General features: G+C 37.0%; 1 protein-coding gene across 17 annotated transcripts in view; it reads right to left on the reverse strand.

Moving 5' to 3' along the window:
* The window catches only part of RPS6KA6 (ribosomal protein S6 kinase A6), a 254,839-nt gene that overhangs the window by 85,354 nt on the left and 149,128 nt on the right, over nt 1-20,357 (reverse strand). For all 17 annotated transcript variants that reach the window (XM_060408374.1, XM_060408372.1, XM_042241591.1 and 14 more), the window contains one exon: nt 18,146-18,225. In XM_060408374.1, coding sequence (XP_060264357.1) covers nt 18,146-18,225 — 80 coding nt within the window. The remainder of the gene's footprint in view (nt 1-18,145; nt 18,226-20,357) is intronic.

Genomic DNA, 20,357 nt, shown 5'->3' on the forward strand with positions numbered 1-20,357 from the left:
TAAACTGACAAACAAAGATGGTATCCACTGTCTTAAAATTTTATTCTTAGGCTATATATTTTCCCATGTCTAATGACCTTTCTAGATTTTTAGTGAACTATCAGTAATGTTTTTGCCTATTTCCCATTATCTGCTGTTTTTTTTTTCAATTGGTAAAAATTCTTTAAATAATAAAAATGTCAGTTCATCATATTACATGTAGATATTTTCCCCACTTTGTGCTGGTTTTTGATGTTTAGTAATTCTTAATTTTATGTACACAAATTTAAATATAATTTCTGTATGATTTTACTTCATCACTTTCATGATCAATAAGACCTGCATTTAATTATCAACTACATGTGCTGTGCTGTGCTTAGTTGCTCAGCCATGTCTGACTGTTTGTGACCCCATGGATTATAACCCACCAGGCTCCTCTGTCCATGGGGATTCTCCAGGCATGAATACAAGAGTGGGCTGCCATGTATTCCTCAATCAACTACATATTCAGCTGCATTTTCTTTCAGAATGAATTTTTTTCCAGATTTACCTCTTCAATGTAAGTAAGATTTATCCTTGTAAGTGGTAGTGATAATTTAAAATGTTTTTTTTTCTTTCTGAAATATCTAACCAATTTTTCATATACTGTTTACTGAACAATCATTTTCTTTGCCATTACCTTGTGATTCTTCTTCTACTATAATATATGATAAATCACATATACCAGAATTTTCCTGGAATATGCAGTATGTTTCTAATCTTGTGTTGATACTATTATGGTTTGCTTATAGTAGCAGCTTAATAAAGTTTTAAACAAGTGATAGAGCAAGGAGAGGGTGTTCTTTATTTTCAAAACATCTTAGTTCTTTTCATTTACTTTTCCAAGCACACTGATAAAATCATCTTTCAATTTCATACAAGAATTCCTGTTGTGACTTTGTCTGAAATCTTGTTAGGTCTACAAGTTAAGCAGCTTTATAAGTATCAGTCATTCATCCTATTATATTTTCTTGACATTAGCAAAACATGGTAATGGCCTAAGAGTGAGGGGTGTGTGTGTGTGTGTGTCTGTGTGTGTGTCTGTGTATGTGTGTGCGTGTGCACGTGTGTGTGTTTGTGAGGAAAGAAATTTGGGGAGGTGTCATTCCCTTTTATATATATATATATATATATATATATATATCACAAAATAAAATTCTTTTTGACATTAGCCAGTTTATTTTTTATTTTTTAATATAAATTTATTTAATTGGAGGTTAATTACTTACACATACAAAAATGTATTTTTAAAAGTGTCTTTCTAAGACTTAAAGAGTAAGTAAGTTCTCATTTTTGGTGATATGATATAGCAGCTTTTTTGTACAGATACATGAAGTAAAACCAATAAAAAAACTTATTAACAAGCTGTCTATAGAAGTAACCATTAAATAATTTCTTAGAAGCCTGCTTAATGATTATACTAATTTATTATCTTTGGGAAATGAATTTTAAATGCTTGTTATTACCTAATATTCCAGACTTAGGAATCAAAACTTACTAACTGCATTTCTGTGCTAGTATGAGTTTAGATAGTCTCACATTGAGAATAGAGGTCTGAAGGGTTTAAAAGAAAATCAGAAACAACTACAAGTAAGAATGTCTCAATTATTATTGTCACTTCTACAGTCTAACATAAGAAATCATGAATATCGGTTATACTGTTGAGAGAGTAATTTCCTAGGCAGGTTGATAAGAAGTCTAGGGGTCCCTAAGGAGAGAGGGGTCTGGAATTCTCAAGGAGGAAGAAAGGACAATTTTTTTTTTCCCCTCTCCATTCCTTAAGATTATATAACAATAATGTATCCTACTTGAGGACAGTCTCTGGAAAAAACCTTCTGGCTAACCTTGTTATCTTAAAATGTAAATTATGGGAGTAGGTCTAATGAGGTCTTTACAACCTCCAGATATTCTTTTGATTCATTGCAATAACTAATTAGAGAGTATATAATTTCATTGCTAACACTAGCAAGGGGATACTCTTTCTGCCCCCTTCTAATGCCTATGTCAGAAGCTTTCTCTATCTCCTTTATATTTTAATAAAACTTTATTACACAAAAGCTCTGAGTGATCAAGCCTCGTCTCTGGACCTGGATTGAATTCTCCTCCGGAGGCCAAGAATCCCGGCGTCTTTGTGTGGTTCAACAACAACCTTTCACTGTTGTCCCACTATATCTCAGAACCGGGTCCTAGACAGACCCTATCATACAGATAATTCTGTTGATAATAATACATCAAAGTCACGGTCTATGTCCACGCATGGAATGTTCTACACTGGTGATAAGCAGATACAAGCCAGAGATCTCAGCCATTTAAGCAATGGCTAGCATCCCAGAAGCACATTGTTCCTTTCTCACAGCAAGTTCTGGAGCTCTGGGAATCAACAGTAGCTCTCCCACATTCAACATTTTAATTCTGGAAGTGAGATGTTGAATCATTACCACCCAGTTAAAATTCTACTTATTCTTAGACTATTACTTCAAGACAAAATGAAGTAGATAAGGGCAGGATTTAATCCCCCATCAGAAACAACTAAATACCAGACAAAATATATGAAATGACACTTTTCAAGACATTAGACATAAGGCAACAAAGGATAGTGAATACTGATTGAGAGATGAAAATAGCCTACAGTGTCCTAGCTTACTACTTAGAAAGAGGTCCTAAGCAGTAATGCAAGGAGGGTAAAGTCAGACAGAGCCTGGAAGACTCCTAAGTTGATCAGATGGATCTGAGAGACTGGGGAGACATGATGGAGAGAATTCAGAAGATAGAGTACAGAAGGGATAAATACAAAGAGAACTGTAGAGTTATATAGATGGTATTCCTCAAGTACTCAGCATCTGTGAGTGAGAAAACTAACCTGAGCCAGGAAAATAATCAAAGGATTAGAGTGACTAATCCATGGAACTCATACAGGGTCAGGAATAGTTCATGTTACCTCCAAAGAGAGCAGAAAACTTTGTAATTCACAAGGCACTGGATGGAGGAATCAGATGGATTTTGTTTCCAAGTAGAGTAATATCAACCACTGATTAATGTTGCTCTGGTCCAGTTTCTTCTGAGGGATTCCTGCCCACAGTAGTAGATACAATGGTCATCTGAGTTAAATTCACCCATTCCAGTATATTTCAGTTCGCTGATTCCTAGAATGTCGACGCTCACACTTGTCATCATTTGTTTGACCACTTTCAAAATGCCTTGATTCATGGACCTGACATTCCACGTTCCTATGCAATGTTGCTCTTTACAGCATCAGACCTTGCTTCTATCACCAGTCACATCCACAGCTGCGTATTGGTTTTGCTTTGGCTCCATCCCTTCATTCTTTCTGGAGTTATTTCTCTACTGATCTCCAGTAGCATATTGGGCACCTACTGACGTGGGGAGTTCCTCTTTCAGTATCCTATCATTTTGCCTTTTCATACTGTTCACGGGGTTCTCAAGGCAAGAATACTGAAGTGGTTTGCCTGCGGGCAAGAATCTCTCAGAAGAAATGGAGTAGCCATCATGGTCAAAAAAAAGGTCTGAAATGCAGTATTTGGATGCAATCTCAAAAACGACAGAATGATCTCTGTTCGTTTTCGAAGCAAATCATTCAATATCACAGTAATCCAAGTCTATGCCGCAACAAGTATGCTGAAGAAGCTGAAGTTGAATGGTTCTATGAAGACCTACAAGATCTTTTAGAACTAACACCCAAAAAAAGATGTCCTTTTCATTACAGGGGACTGGAATGAAAAGTAGGAAGTCAAGAAACACCTGGAGAAACAGGCAAATTTGGCCTTGGAGTACAGAGTGAAGCAGGGCAAAGGCTGATAGACTTCTGCCAAGAGAACGCACTGGTCATAGCAAACACCCTCTTCCAACAACACAAGAGAAGACTCTACACATGGACATCACCAGATAGTACACCCCAAAATCAGATTGATTATATTCTTTGCAGCCAAAGATGGAGAAGCTCTATACAGTCAACAAAAACAAGACCAGGAGCTGACTCTGGCTCAGATCATGAAATCCTTATTATCAGATTCAGACATAAATTGAAAAAAGTAGGGAAAACCGCTAGACCATTCAGGTATGACCTAAATCAAATCCCTTATGATTATACAGTGGAAGTGAGAAATAGATTTAAGGGCCAGGATCTGATAGATAGAGTGCCTGATGAACTATGGAATAAGGTTCATGACATTGTACAGGAGACAGGGATCAAGACCATCCCCATGGAAAAGAAATGCAGAAAAGCAAAATGGCTGTCTGGGGAGGCCTTACAAATAGATGTGAAAAGAAGAGAGGCAAAAAACAGAGGAGAAAAGAAAAGATATAAGCATCTGAATGTAGAGTTCCAGAGAATAGCAAGAAGAGATAAGAAAGTCTTCTTCAGCGATCAATGCAAAGAAATAGAGGACAAGAACAGAATGGGAAAGACTAGAGATCTCTTCAAGAAAATTAGAGATACCAAGGGAACATTTCATGCAAAGATGGGCTTGATAAAGGACAGAAATAGTATGGACCTAACAGAAGCAGAAAATATTAAGAGGTGGCAAGAATACATAGAAGAACTGTAAAAAAAAAGATCTTCACGACACAGATAATCGCGATGGTGTGATCACTCATCTAGAGCCAGACATCCTGGAATGTGAAGTCAAGTGGGCCTTAGAAAGCATCACTACGAACAAAGCTAGGGGAGGTGATGGAATTCCAGTGGAGCTATTTCAAATCCTGAAAGATGATGATGTGAAAGTGCTGTACTCAATATGCCAGCAAATTTGGAAAACTTGGCAGTGGCCACAGGACTGGAAAGGGTCAGTTTTCATTCCAATCCCAAAGAAAGGCAATGCCAAAGAATGGTCAAACTACCACACAATTGCACTCATCTTACATGCTAGTAAATTAATGCTCAAAATTCTCCAAGCCAGGCTATAGCAATACATGAACCGTGAACTTCCTGATGTTCAAGCTGGTTTTAGAAAAGGCAGAGGAACCAGAGATCAAATTGCCAACATCTGCTGGATTATGGGAAAAGCAAGAGAGTTCCAGAAAAACATCTAATTCTGCTTTATTGACTATGCCAAAGACTTTGACTGTGTGGATCACAATAAACTGTGGAAAATTCTGAGAGAGATGGGAATACCAGACCACCTGACCTGCCTCTTGAGAAATCTGTATGCAGGTCAGGAAGCAACAGTTAGAACTGGACATGAAACACCAGACTGGTTCCAAATAGGCAAGGCGTATGTCAAGGCTGTATATTGTCACCCTACCTATTTAACTTATATGCAGAGTACATTATGAGAAACGCTGGACTGGAAGAAACACAAGCTGGAATTAAGATTGCCGAGAGAGATCTCAATAACCTCAGATATGCAGATGACACCACCCTTATGGCAGAAAGTGAAGAGGAACTAAAAAGCCTCTTGATGAAAGTGAAAGTGAAGAGTGAAAAAGTTGGCTTAAAGCTCAACATTCAGAAAACAAAGATCATGGCATCCAGTCCCATCCCATCAGGGGAAGTAGATGGGGAAACAGTGGAAACAGTGTCAGACTTTATTTTTTTGGACTCCAAGATCACTGCAGATGGTGACTGCACCCATGAATTTAAAAGATGCTTACTCCTTGGAAGAAAAGTTATGACCCACCTAGATAGCATATTCAAAAGCAGAGACATTACTTTGCCGACTAAGGTCCGTCTACTCATGGCTATGGTTTTCCCTGTGGTGAAGTATGGATCTGAGATTTGGACTGTGAAGAAGGCTGAGTGCTGAAGAACTGATGCTTTTGAACTGTGGTTTTGGAGAAGACTCTTGAGAGCCCCTTGTCTGCAATGAGATCCAACCAGTCCACTCTGAAGGAGATCAGCCCTGGGATTTCTTTGGAGGGAATGATGCTGAAGCTGAGACGCCAGTACCTTTGCCACCTCATGTGAAGAGTTAATTCACTGGAAGACTCTGATGCTGTGAGGGATTGGGGGCAGGAGGAGAAGGGGATGACCGAGAATGAGATGGCTGGATGGCATCACTGACTCGATGGATGTGAGTCTGAGTGAACTCTGGGAGTTGGTGATGGACAGAGAGGCTTGGCATGCTGTGATTCATGGGGCCGCAAAGAGTCAGACACGACTGAGCGACTCAACTGAACTGAACTGAACTGGTCCATTTAAACAGCCTGAAAGAAACTAGTTCACAATAAACTACACAAATTCCAGAATAAAGTTCAATACTATTTAGAGAAATACAAAAACCAAACTATAAAAATATCCATCACCTAACAAGGTGAATTTCAGGATGTCTGTCATCCATGAAAAATTACTATTTATAGATCTAAGGAAATTACCTGAGTCCAAGAAAGGAACAACACTAAATTAAAAAAAGAAAAAGAAACCACTCATCTCACAAAGGATCAGGATAAGTCGTGTACCCACAAGTGAGAGTGAAAAATCACTTAACTGATAGTGTGTTGGTTAGAGTACTAAGAAGGGTCATTTCAGTACTAAAAAAAAAAAATTAATCCTAAATTCTGCTCTTGTCTCACATAATAAAGTTAAAAGCAAGACTCAACAGGTCAACTGCATCCCAGAACAAAGCTAAATACTTTGTAAGAAAACACAAGTATCTAGAGTACAAGAAAATTAAATTTAATAAAATTAAGTAAAAATGACCATACAATTATGCTGCAATTGAAGCACAAATGCAACCATAGACAAATCTTAAACACATGGGTGTGGTTGTATTACAATAAAACTATTTACAAAAAATATCAGCAGGCCATATTTGGCCTGAGACTATAGATCCCTGGCTGTTGAGTTAAAGAATTATACTACAAACCCTAAAAGAACTACTAAAATAACACAATGCAATGCTATTTTGATAAAAAGCTAACTGAAGATAAAATGATAGCAGAGAAAAAGAGAACACGTGTACACCTGTGGCAGATTCATGTTGATGTATGGCAAAAACAATATAACATTTTAAAGTAATTAGCCTCCAATTAAAATAAATAAATTTATATTAAAAATAAAAAAATGAAATAAAGAACAGATGGAAACAAACAAAAAAACCCCACAAATAGAAAGATGGATGATTTAAACCCAATCATATCAAAAATCATATTAAATGTAACAAGTCTGACACACCTATTAAAAAGCATAAATTGTCAGACTGTATTAAAAAAATAAAATAATTATATGCTGCCTTAAGTAGTGCACATTAAATATAAAGACAAATTAAATAAAAATGTGAAAAATACTATCTTAAACTAACAATATTTTTTTAAAAACCTGGATTAACATCAGTGTAGATTTCAAACAAAGAATGTTAGCAAGAATAAAGTCAGTCATCTCATAATGATAAAGGGTAAATTCACTAAGATGGAATGATAATCCTAAGGTTTATGCACTTAATAACAGAAATTTGCCATATATGAAGCAAAATTTGACAGAAATTCAAAAAGAAACAGATAAATCCATAATTATAGTTCAAATTTGAACCATTGTCTCTTAAAAATTTTTAAGACATATAGACAGAAAGTTAGGAAAAATACCAACTATCAAACAACTTAATCTAACTGATATTTACAGAACTTTCCAGTACCCCAAGTCATAATACACACTCTTCTCAAGTACACATTGAACAATTTACCAAGATATACCATATTGTGAAGCATAAAACAATTTAAGGGAATTAAGTCATACAAACTGTACTGTTCGACTAAAATAAAATTTAATTAGAAATCAATAATGGAAATTTATCTGGAAGCTGCCTAAATATTTTAAAATGAATTTGCGTACTTGTAAATAGTCTATGAGTCAAAGAAGAAAAAAAAGGAAATTGGAAAACATGTTGAACTAAAGGAAAATAAAAGCATCACAAATCGTCCATGGGATATTCCAGGCAACAGTACTAGAGTGGGTTGCCATTTCCTTCTCCAGAGGATCTTCCTGACCCAGGGATTAAACCCGGGTCTCCCACATTGTAGGCAGATGTTTTACCGTCTGAGCCACCAGGGAAGCCCTCAAAATTTGTGAGATGATGCTAAATTAGTATTTAGAGTGAAACTTATACCACTACACACTTATATTAGAAAAGGAGCAAAAGTCTTAAATCAATAACTTCTATGTCCATCTTAAAAACCACAAAAGCTAGTGAAACACAAATTAAGCAGAAAAAAATGAAGCAATAAAGATTAAAGTAGAAATAGAAAACAGAAGAAATGCAATAGAGAAAAATCACTGAAACCCAAAGCTCTGGGTTCTTTGAGAATAAAAATAAAATTGGCAACAATCTACCAAGCCTAAGCAAGACAGAAAAAGGAGAAGACACAAAATACCAGTATTAGGCATGATGATATCAACAACAATAATGATTCTATACCTATAAAAATCATAACAAGAGGATACTATGAATAACTTTATGCCAATGAATTTGGTAACTCTGATGAAATGCATAAATTCCTTAGAAGACATGATAAAAAACTCATTTAAAAAGAAAAGATGAACTGAATAACCCCAAGTAACTTTTAAAAAACTGAATTTATAATTAAACACTGTACCATTGAAAAAAACCCTTTAGGCCCAGATAGCTCCACTAGTGAATTCTACGAATCATTTAAGGACAACGTAACATTGAGCTTTTGCAGAAAACTGAAGGGGAGAAAATTCTACCCAACTCATTCTATGAAACCAGAATTGCTCTGACACCAAAATTAGATATGATCAATAAAGAAAACTACAGTCAAATATCTCTCATGAAAATAGATGCAAAAATTCTTAACAAACTTTTAGTAAATATCATCCAATAATATACAAAAAATACATTACTGCATGGAGTTCCCCCACAGATTCAAGACTATTTCAACATTTGACAATTAGTTCAATGTAATTCACCATATTAAAAGATTAAAGAAGAGGACTTGCCTGGTGGTCCAGTGTATAGAATCGTCCTGCCAATTCAAGGGACAAGGGTTCGATTACAGGTCTGGTGACATTCTATACACTGTGGGGCAACTAGGTCCTGTATGCCACAGCAACTAAGCTCATGCTCTAGAATACATGTGCTGCAATTACTGAGCCAACATACCACAGCTACTGAAGCCTATGGGCCCTAGAGCCCATGCTACACAACAGAAGAAGGCATCACAATGGGAAGCCTACACACCACAATTAGAGAAAGCCTGTGCAAAACAATGAAGATCCAGTACAGTCAATAAATAAAGATTAAAGAAGAAAAAAAAATACGATCACCATCTTAATAACTGCAAACAACAACAAAAAAAGTGTTTCACAAAATCAAACATGCATTCCTGATAAAAACTTTCAACAAACTAGCAATAAAAGGGAAATTTCTCAATCTGATAAAGAACTTAACTTTGTAATTCATGGTGAACATATGCTTTCCTCATAAAATCAGAAATAAGGCAAGAATGTCTCCTTTTATCAATACTTTTCAAAAGAACCTGGAGGGTCAAGTCAGTGTTACAAAGACAAATAAATGAGTCCATAAGGAAAAAGAAGTAAAACTCCTTATGTGGGTTAAAAATAGAAACTTCTATTTGTAGTCTATCAAAGTGCTGCTAGATAAAGTAAGTTTAGTTATATTTTAAAATACAAAATTCAATATCAAAAAAGTAGTATTTCCATCCATTTGAAAATAAAATTAAGAAAGTAATTCCACTTACAACGGCAGTATTAAAAAGAGAAATATTCAGAGACAAATCTGACAAAACACGTAAAAGATCTATATGCTGAAAATGACAAGATACTGGTGAAAGAAATTTAAAAAGACTTAAATAAATGGAGAGTGATACTGTCTTCATGGATTAGAAGACTCAACACTGAAAATGTCAATTATATAAAAACTGAACTATAGATTTAATGCAATCCCAATCAAAATCCCAGCAGGCATTTTTGTACAAAGTGAAAAACTACTTTATAAATCAATATGGAAATGCAAGAGATCTAGAAGAGGCAAAACAACTTTGAAAAAGATGAGCAAACCTCAAGGACTTGTACAACCTGAGTTTTTATAAATACTTATATTTTATAAATATAAATGAATCAAGAAAGTGTTGTATTGGCATAAGGATAGACAAATAGAAAAGAGTGTCTAGATGTATTAATAGATCTTCATGTACATGATCAACTGATTGTCACCAAAAAATACAAGGTAATTAAACGAAGAAAGTATTTTTGTTGTTCAGGTACTACATCGTGTCTGACAATCTACAGCCCCATAACGGAAGCACTCCAGGATCCTCTGCCCTTCATTATCTCCAGAGTTTGCTGAAATTCATATGTATTGAGTCAGTAATATTATTCAACTATCTCATTCTCTGCCACCCTCTTCTCCTTTGCCTTCTACATTCCCCAGCAACAAGGTCTTTCCCAATGAGTTGCTCCTTCACAACAGGTGGCCACAGACCTGAAATTTCAACATCAGTACTTCCAGTGAGTATTCAGGTGATGATTTACTTTGGGATTGACTGGTTTGATTTCCTTGCAGTCCAAGGGAGTCTCAAGAGTCTTCTCAAGCACCACAATTTGAAAGTATAAATTTGTCAGTGCTCAGCCTGCTTTATAGTCCAAATTTCACATCTGTAAAAGATCTTCATTGCCGGGAGCCAGCACGGGAGATCCCACCCATGGCAAAGGCGGGACAGGACTCAAGAGACTACCCGACCCCAGCCATGACAAGGTCATGTAGGCAAGGCAGATCAAGAACTCAAGAAGCCCCTTAGATCTGCTCGAGCATCTACCCCCCAAAACCAAAATCTGTCTGTTATAATGCACTGTTCTAACATTAACAGGGGCTATCCCCAACCACCTTTCTCTGGAAAATTAACTTAGAGCTCCAGTTAATAGTCTTCTGCATATAAAAGGAGTGTCTCAGCTCAAACCTCTCTGCTGGCAGACTATCTTGTGTGACAGGATTATTCACACTCTTGCTACTACATACATGATTGTTTACAACCTCTCAACCATAAACAGCACAGAGAGTTTGGAGTATTTTGAAAGTCTTTGTTAGCATAGGGTTTTTCTAAAGATAAAAATCATGTTGATGAAGTGTTTCATTGCTGAGTTAATGATTGCCACCAGGCCTCCATATCCTTAGGCACCTGGGAGTATGTTAATCAATGTAATTGGAATGTAGAAAAAGAAATATAGTAGTTTTGATGTTACCAATACTAGATTTTTGAGTTAATGAATTTTCTCTTTGTTATAAATCACTGTACTCCTTTTTCTTTGTTATAAATCATTGTGCCCTTGCTATGTAAGAATGTAACTTTATCACTATCTTAAGACTAAGTAGATCTTAAGTGAACACAAGTTTTCTGATTGACTAACCTTTATCAATAGAAAGAAAGATGGGGCCATAAAATGTTAATAGGTCTCCAGACCAGAAGATATTGTAAACAAACGTAAGACCCTTGTAAGAACAAAGATATGCAAAGAACACTGTCTTTAGATAAAGGTCAGAGCAGCTGACCCTGAAAAATAAAGAAACAGACCAGTTCCTGGAAAGACTGCTTTCCCCCGTGTCATCTTTTCTCCTTTTCTGGCTGAATTCCCATTTGGAGCGTGGAGGCTCGCCAGGCCTACTAGTTTTGCCTGGGCTTCTAAGATCTGAACGGGGAGGCACTTTGTGTCTCTGCTCCTTCGGGGGACCAGGAAGACACCTGTGGCCTAAGTAGGTGGTGCAAACCCCTTGTCTCGGGATTTTATTGGTTCTCCATGTAAACCAAGTTATTCAGCCTCTTTTCTCCACTAATTTTCCTACTACACTATTCTTTTCTAATCTCTCTCCATAGCTTTAATTAAACAATTTTCCTCTAGACGTCAACTCCATCCCTGCTTCATATTATCCTGGATCCACCGGGGTTGGAACTCGGCACTTCATGACCCAGATAACCACAGTGATATGACCACTCACCTAGAGCCACACTTCCTGGAATGTGAAGTCAAGTGGGTCAAAGCATCACTGCGAACAAAGCTAGTGGAGGTGATAGAATTCCAGTTGAGCTATTTGAAATCCTAAAAGATGATGCTGTGAAAGTGCTGCACTAAATACGCCAACAAATTTGGAAAACTCAGCAGTGGCCACAGGACTAAAAATGGTCAGTTTTTATTCCAACCACAGAAAAACAATGCCAAAGAATGTTCAAACTACCACAAAATTGTACTCATCTCACACACCAAAAATGTAATGCTTAAAATTCTCGAAGCCAGGCTTCAACAGTACATGAACCATGAACTTCCAGATGTTCAAGCTGGATTTAGAAAAGGTAGAGGAACCAGAGATCAAGTTGCCAACATGCGCTGGATCATCTAAAAAGCAAGAGAGTTCCAGAAAAACATCTAATTCTGCTTTATTGACTATGCCAAAGCCTTGCACTGTGCAGATCACAACAAACTGTGGAAAATTCTTCAAGAGATGGGAATACCAGACCACCTGACCTGCCTTCTGAGAAATCTGTATGCATGTCAAGAAGCAATAATTAGAGCCAGACATGGAACAGCAGACTGGTTCCAAATTGGGAAAGGAGGACGTCAAGGCTGTATATTGTCACCCTGCTTATTTATCTTATATGCAGAGTACATCATGCAAAATGCCAGGCTGGATTAAGCGCAAGCTGGAATCAAGACTGCTGAGAGAAATATCAATCACCTCAGATACGAAGATGACACCACTCTTAGAAAGCGAAGAAATAAAGAGTCTCTTTATGAAAGTGAAAGAGAAGAGTAAAAAACTTGGCTTAAAGATCAATATTCAAAAAGTGAAGATCATGGCTCCTGGTCCCGTCACTTCATGGGAAATAGATGGGAAAACAATGAAAACAGTGAGAGACTTTATTTTGGGGGGCCCCCAAATCACTGCAGATGGTGACTGCAGCCATGAAATTAAAAGACGCTTGCTCCTTGGGAGAAAAGCTATGACCAACCTAGACAGCATATTAAAAAGCAGAGACATTACTTTGTTGACAAAGTTCCATCTAGTCAAAGCTATGGTCTTTCCAGTAGTCATGTATGGATGTGAAAGTTGGACTAAAGAAAGCTGAGTGCCAAAGAATTGATAATTTTGAACTATGGTGTTGGAGAAGACTCTTGAGAGTCCCTTGGGCTGCAAGGAGATCCAACTAGGCCATCCTAAAGGAAATCAGTCCTGAATATTCATTGGAAGGACTAATGCTGAAGCTGAAACTCCAATATATTGGCCACCTGATGTGAACAACCAAATCATTTGAAAATACTCTGATGCTGGGCAAGATTGAAGGCAGGAGGAGGAGAAGGGGATGACAGAGGATGAGATGGTTGGACGGCATCATCAACTCAATGGACATGAATTTGAGTGAGCTCCAGAAGTTGGTAATGGACAGGGAAGCCTAGCGTGTTGCAGTCCATTGGGTCACAAAGAGTAAGATATGACTGAGTGACTGAACTTAACTAAACAGGACTATTGGAAAAACCATAGCTCTGATCTTTATCAACAAAATAATATTTCTGCTTTTTAATATGCTATCTAGGTTTGTCACTTCTTTCCTTCCAAGGATCAAGTATCTTTAATTTTATAGCTGCAGTCACTCTCAGCAGTGATTCTGGAGCCAAAGAAAAGAAAATCTGTCTTGGCTTTCTTTTTTCCCCCCTTCTATTTGCCATAAAGTGTTGGGACCAAATGCCATGATCTTAATTTATTGAATACTGTTTCAAGGAAGGTTTTTCACTCACCTCTTTACCTTCATGAAGAGGCTCTTTAGTTCCTCTTTGTTTTCTGCCATTAGAGTGGTATCATCTGCATATTTGAGGTTGTTGATATCTTTTCTGGCAATCTTGAGTCCAGCTTGTGAGTCATCCAGCCTAGCATTTTGCATGATGTACTCTGCATATAAGTTAAAGAAGCAGGGTGACAATATATAGCCTTGATGTACTCCTTCCCAATTTTGAACCAGTCAGTTGTTCCAAGTCTGGTTCTAACTGTTGATTCTTGACCCACATACAGGTTTTTCAGTCGACAGGTAAGGTGGTGGGGTATTCCCACCTCTTGGAGAATTTTCCATTATTGTGATCCACAATGTCAAAAGCTTTCGCATATTCAATGAAACAGAAGTAGAGGATTTTCTGGAATTTCCTTGCATTCCCTATGATCCAATGGATGTTGGCAATTTGATCTCTGGTTCCTCTGCCTCTTCAAAACCCAGCCTATACATCTGGAAGTTCTTGGCTTATGTATTGTGGAAGCCTACCTTGAAGGATTTTGAACATTACCTTGCTAGCATGTGAAATGAGAGCAGCTGTGTGGTAGTTTGAACACTTTTTTTGGCATTGTCCTTCTTTGGGATTGGAATGAAAACTGATCTTTTCCAGTCCTGTGGCCACTGGTGAGTCTTCCAATTAGCTGTTAAGCCATTCAGCACCTTAACAGCATCATCTTTTAGGATTTGAAAGAGCTGAGCTGTAATTCCATCACCTCCACCAGCTTTGTTAATAGTAATGCTTCCTAAGACACAACTGACTTCAAACTCCAAGATATCTGGCTCTAGATGAGTGACCACTTCACTGTGATTATCTGGTCATTAAGGCTATTTTTCCTAGTTTCTTCTGTGTATTCTTGCCACCTCTTCTTAATCTCTTCTGCTTCTGTTAGGTGAACAACTTTGTCCTTACAATTTCTGTCCTTTATCATGCACATTCTTTCATGAAATATTCCCTTGATATCTCCAGTTTTCCTGACGAGATCTCTAGTCTTTCCCATTCTATTGTCTTCCTCTGTTTCTTTGCATTGTTTATTTAAGAAGGCCTTCTCATCTCTCTGAGCTATTCTCTAGAACTTGCATTCTGTTGGGTAAAGCTTTCCCTTTCTCCCTTGCCTTTCATTTCTCTTATTTTCTCAGGTATTTGTGAAGCCTCCTTGGAGAACTACTTTGCCTTCTTGCACATCTTTTTCTTTAGGTTAGTTTTGGTCACTGCCTCCTGTACAATGTTACTAACCCCCATCCTTCAAGCACTCTGTCGACCAGATCTAATCCCTTAAATTTATTAATCACTTCCACTATATAATCAGAAAGGATTTGATTTAGGTCATACATGAATGGCTCCCCTGGTGGCTCAGATGGTAATGAATCTGTCTGCAATGCAGGATACCTGGGTTCCATCTCTGGGTCAGGAAGATGCCCTAGAAGAGAATGGCAACTCACTCCAGTATTCTTACCTGGAGAATTCCAAGGACAGATGAGTCTGGTGGGCTACAGTCCATCAGACCACAAAGAGTCAGACACGACTGAGCGACTCACACTTTGAATGGCCTAGTGCTTTTCCCCACTTCTTAAATTTAAGCCTGAATTTTACAATAAGGAACTCATGATCTGAGCCACAGTTAGCTCCATGTCTTGTTTTTTTCTGACTGTATAGAGCTTCTCCATCTTAAGCTTCAAAGAACATCATCAATCTGATGTTGGTATTGACCATCTGGTGATTTCCATTTCCATGTATAAAGTTGTCTCTTTCATGTTCTCTTAACAAAACTCTGTTAGCCTTCACCCTGCTTCATTTTGTACTCCAAGACCAAACATGCTTGTTATTTTGGGTATCTCCTGACTTCCTACTTTTGCAGTGCAATCCCCCTATGATAAGAAGGATATCTTTTTGATGTTAGTTTCAGGTGTTGTAAGCCTTCATAGAACCAGTCCACTTCAGCTTCTTTGGCATCAGTGGTTGGTGCATAGACTTGGATTACTGCGATGTTGAATGGTTTGCCTTGGAAATGAATCAAGATCATTCTGTCGTTTTTGAGATCAAACCCAAGTACTGCATTTTGGACTCTTTTGTTGACTATGAGGGTTACTCCATTTCTTCTATGGGATTCTTGCCCACAGTAGTAGATATAATGGTCGCACCCATTCCCATCCATTTTAGTTCAGTGATTCTGAAGACGCCAATGTTCAAACTCACCATCATCTGCTTGACCATGTAAAACTTCCCTTGAAATAATATCCAGGTTCCTATGAAATACTGTTATGCAAAGAACTTTCACTATCACCACCAAACACATTCACAGCTGAGCATCTTTTCCAATTTGGTGCAGTCACTTCATTCTTTCTGGAGCTATTAGTAATTGCCCTCTGCTCTTCCCCAATAGCATAATGGACACCTTCCAACCTTGGGGGGCTCAGTTTCCAGTGCCATCTTCTATTTCTTTTTTCCCCTTTTCATAGTGTTCATGGGATTCTCAAGGCAAGAATACTGGCACTGTTTGCCATTTCATCCATCAGTGGATTACATTTTGTCAGAACTCTTCGCTATGACCCATCTATCTTGGATGGCCCTGCACAGTATGGCTCATAGTTTCATTGAGTTACACAAGCCCCTTTGCCAAAAATGACTGTGATCCATAAGAGGGAAGAAAGCAAAGGCTTTTCCAATGATGATGCTAAACCAATAAGATATCTATATGCAAAAGGAGGACAAGATGTATGATTGAGTTCCTTTAACTGTTCACCTGAAACTATCACAACATTTTTAATCAGCTATACCCAAATTCCAAATTAAAAGTTTTTAAAAATGCCTGAAATAAAAAGGATTCTAATTTCAAAACTCAAATACAGTTCAACATTTCTTATGTATCAGTAAAATATGGATAACTGTAAAAAAATAACTGTAACACTTATCACCATATATGAAAAGGAACTCAAAATTGATTATAAACATAAATGTAAAACCAAAAACTTGAAAATTTCTAGAAAACATAAGAGAAAATCTTTGTGACCTGGGATGAGGCAAACATTCCTTAAACAGGACACCAAAAATGATCATTCATAAAAGGAAAAATGTATTATAAGTTAGACATCACCAAAACTAAGAACTTCTGCTTTTTGAAAGACATAGTTAAAGAGAATGAAAGGATAAACAATAGACCACAAGAAAATACTTTCAAACATACATGATAAAGGACCTAGCATTCAAAATATATAAAGAGTTTCAAAGTTCAGTAACAAAAAATACTCAATAAAAAATGGGCCAAAGATTTAAATAGATATTTTATCAAAAAAGATACATACATTTCAAATAAGCACATGAAGAGATGTTCAACATCATTAATCATTAGGGCTATAAAAATTCAAAACCACAATAAGGTCATCATACACTTATCAGATATACAAAATTAAAACAAGACTGACCATACCAAGTGTTGGTAAGAATGTGGAACAACTAAAACTCTCATATACTACTGGTAAGACTGTAAAAATTATACAACCTCTTTGGAAAATAGCTTGACAGTATCTTTAAGTTAAAATATAGACTTACTATATAACCCAGTCATTATATTCTTAGATATTTAACCATGGAAGAAAAAAGCATATGTCCATACATGAACGCTTTTAGTAGCTTTATTAGTATTATCCAAAAACTGCAAAAAAAGTATTTCCATCAACAAGTGAATGAATAGACAAATCACTGTGTACCCATACAGTGGAATACCACTCAGCAATAAAAATGAACTACTGATGCATGCCACAACTTGAATGAATCTCGAAATAATTATGCTAAAATAAATAAGCCAGACAAAAAACCAATACATATCATATGATTTCATTTATATGAAGTCCTAGAACATGAAAACTAAATAGTAAAGAAAGCAGATTCAGTAGTGGTGGGGCAGGAGGGAAGCATTACAAAAGAATATAAGAAAACTGTTGGGGACGATGGATAAACAAATTATTTTGATTGTATTGATAGTTTTATAAATTTACACAATTGTCAAAATTTATCAAAGCATGTACTTTAGTAAGTACAGTTTGTTGTATGTCAACTATACCTCGCTAAAGCTGTTTTAAACATGAATAACTTAAAGCTTACTCTCAAAGGCATTTTGGTAGCTTAAGTAGCCAAAGTCCTAGGCTTGCCCCTATCTACTTCATCCAGTTATTTTTACTGATCTTATTCCTAAGAGAAAAATGAGTAACGCATTGAAATGATTTACATGACAGTCAGAAAATGCCATTAACTGGTACATTCATGAAATATTATGTAACCAAACAAAAAAGAATATTTAAAATTTCCATAGCAAAAGTAATTAGCAAAACAACAAAAACAATGTCTTAGTTTTGTTTCAATAAAATATAGCAAACATTTACAAATACTCACCTCTTTGGATAATCTTGTGAAGACATCTCCTCCCCTGAGAAAATCCAATATTAAATACAGCTTCCCTTCAGTCTGAAAGGCTAATTAGAAATTAAAATGCAGATGTAACAATTTTTAAGGCTTACAAAGCTTAGTATACTTTTTATTTAATATATCTGTTTAGAATTTTATCACTGAACACTATACTGAAATTAACCATTTACTTACATGGTGCATTATTCAATAACATCATTTCAAAATTAAAACTAGTGTTGAAAAGCTATAAACCCCTTTCCACAATATATCAGATGTTCTATATTGTAGCTTTACACAGAAACTTGTAACATCATCATTTTCCTCATTTATGAAGCACAATAATCTACTGCAATTGCCTGAATTCTACCTTCCCATCTATTGAAAATCTACTAATTCTGTCAGGCTCAACAAAATGTCACCCCCTGTTTCTTCTATTAAGAGACTTTCTTCTATTAAGGATTTCCTCCTTTCCACATTTCCCCACAGTGTCCCTACACTCCTCCCCGTCAGAATTACTTGCTACTACTTTTGAGATCCCACTGTACTTTATTTATATCTCGATACCTTAATCTATTTTGATTTATAAGATTAATTGGTCTTATATGTCTGTGTTCCCTATACATTACAAATTTCTTAAGAATAGAGATTATATCCCCTCTAGAGCCTACTAATTTTAACAGAATATTTTGCATAAAACTGGTGTTTAGTGATTAATCTAATGATATCTCAGAGATTCAAGGAAGGAGATCTTTAGATACTACTAGTACTTTCATTTCATTTGGGTAATGGGGAATGAAAGAATAATGGGTGAAAAATTCTAGATTTTTGCTAGTTAAGTAATGCTCAAAATTCTCCAAGCCAGGCTTCAGCAATATGTGAACCATGAACTTCCAGATGTTCAAACTGGTTTTGGAAAAGGCAGAGGAACCAGAGATCAAATTGCCAACATCCACTGGATCATCAAAAAAGCAAGAGAGTTCCAGAAAAACATCTATGTCTGCTTTATTGCCTATGCCAAAGCCTTTGACTGTGTGGGTCACAAAAAACTGTGGAAAATTCTGAAAGAGATGGGAATACCAGATCACCTGACCTGCCTCTTGAGAAACCTGCATGCAGGTCAGGAAGCAACAGTTAGAACTGGACATGGAACAACAGACTGGTTCCAAATAGGAAAAGGAATATGTCCAGGCTTTATATTCTCACTGTGCTTATTTAACTTATATGCAGAGTACATAATGAGAAACACTGGACTGGAAGAAGCACAAGCTGGAATCAAGATTGCTGGGAGAAATATCAATAACCTCAGATATGCAGATGATGCCACCCTTATGGCAGAAAGTGAAGAGAAACTAAAAAGCCTGTTGATGAAAGTGAAAGAGGAGAGTGAAAAAGTTGGCTTAAAGCTCAACATCCAGAAAACTAAGATCATGGCACCTGGTCCCATCAATTCATGGGAAATAGATGGGGAAACAGTGGCTGACTTTATTTTTTGGGGCTCCAAAATCACTGCAGATGGTGATTGCAGCCAGGAAATTAAAAGATGCTTACTCCTTGGAAGGAAAGTTATGACCAACCTAGATAGCATATTCAAAAGCAGAGACATTACTTTGCCAACAAAGGTCCGTCTAGTTAAGGCTATGGTTTTTCCAGTGGTCCTTTATGGATGTTAGAGTTGGACTGTGAAGAAAGCTGAGTGCCAAAGAATTGATGCTTTTGAACTGTGGTGTTGGAGAACACTCATTCGAGTCCCTTGGACTGCAGGGAGATTCAACCAGTCCATCCTAAAGGAGAACAGTCCTGGGTGTTCATTGGAAGGACTGATGTTGAAGGTGAAACTCCAATACTTTGGTCAACTCATGCGAAGAGTTGACTCATTGGAAAAGACCCTGATGCTGGGAAAGATTGAGGGCAGCAGGAGAAGGGGACGACAGAGGATGGGATGGCTGGATGGTATCACCAACTCAATGGACGTGGGTTTGGGTGGACTCCGGGAGTTGGTGATGGACAGGGAGACCTGGTGTGCTGTGGTTCATGGGGTTGTAAAGAGTCAGACACGACTGAGTGACTGAACTGAACTGAACTGCATATTTGTCAAAATTACCTAAAAATAAAATCAATGGCTGCTATTCATCTGAATTTCAAAAACCAAGAGCAACATAGAAAAGTGGATCAGTAATTTTTGCCGTTGAATTCCCCA

The sequence above is a fragment of the Ovis aries genome, chromosome X (assembly GCF_016772045.2).
Source record: "Ovis aries strain OAR_USU_Benz2616 breed Rambouillet chromosome X, ARS-UI_Ramb_v3.0, whole genome shotgun sequence".
NCBI lineage: Eukaryota > Metazoa > Chordata > Mammalia > Artiodactyla > Bovidae > Ovis > Ovis aries.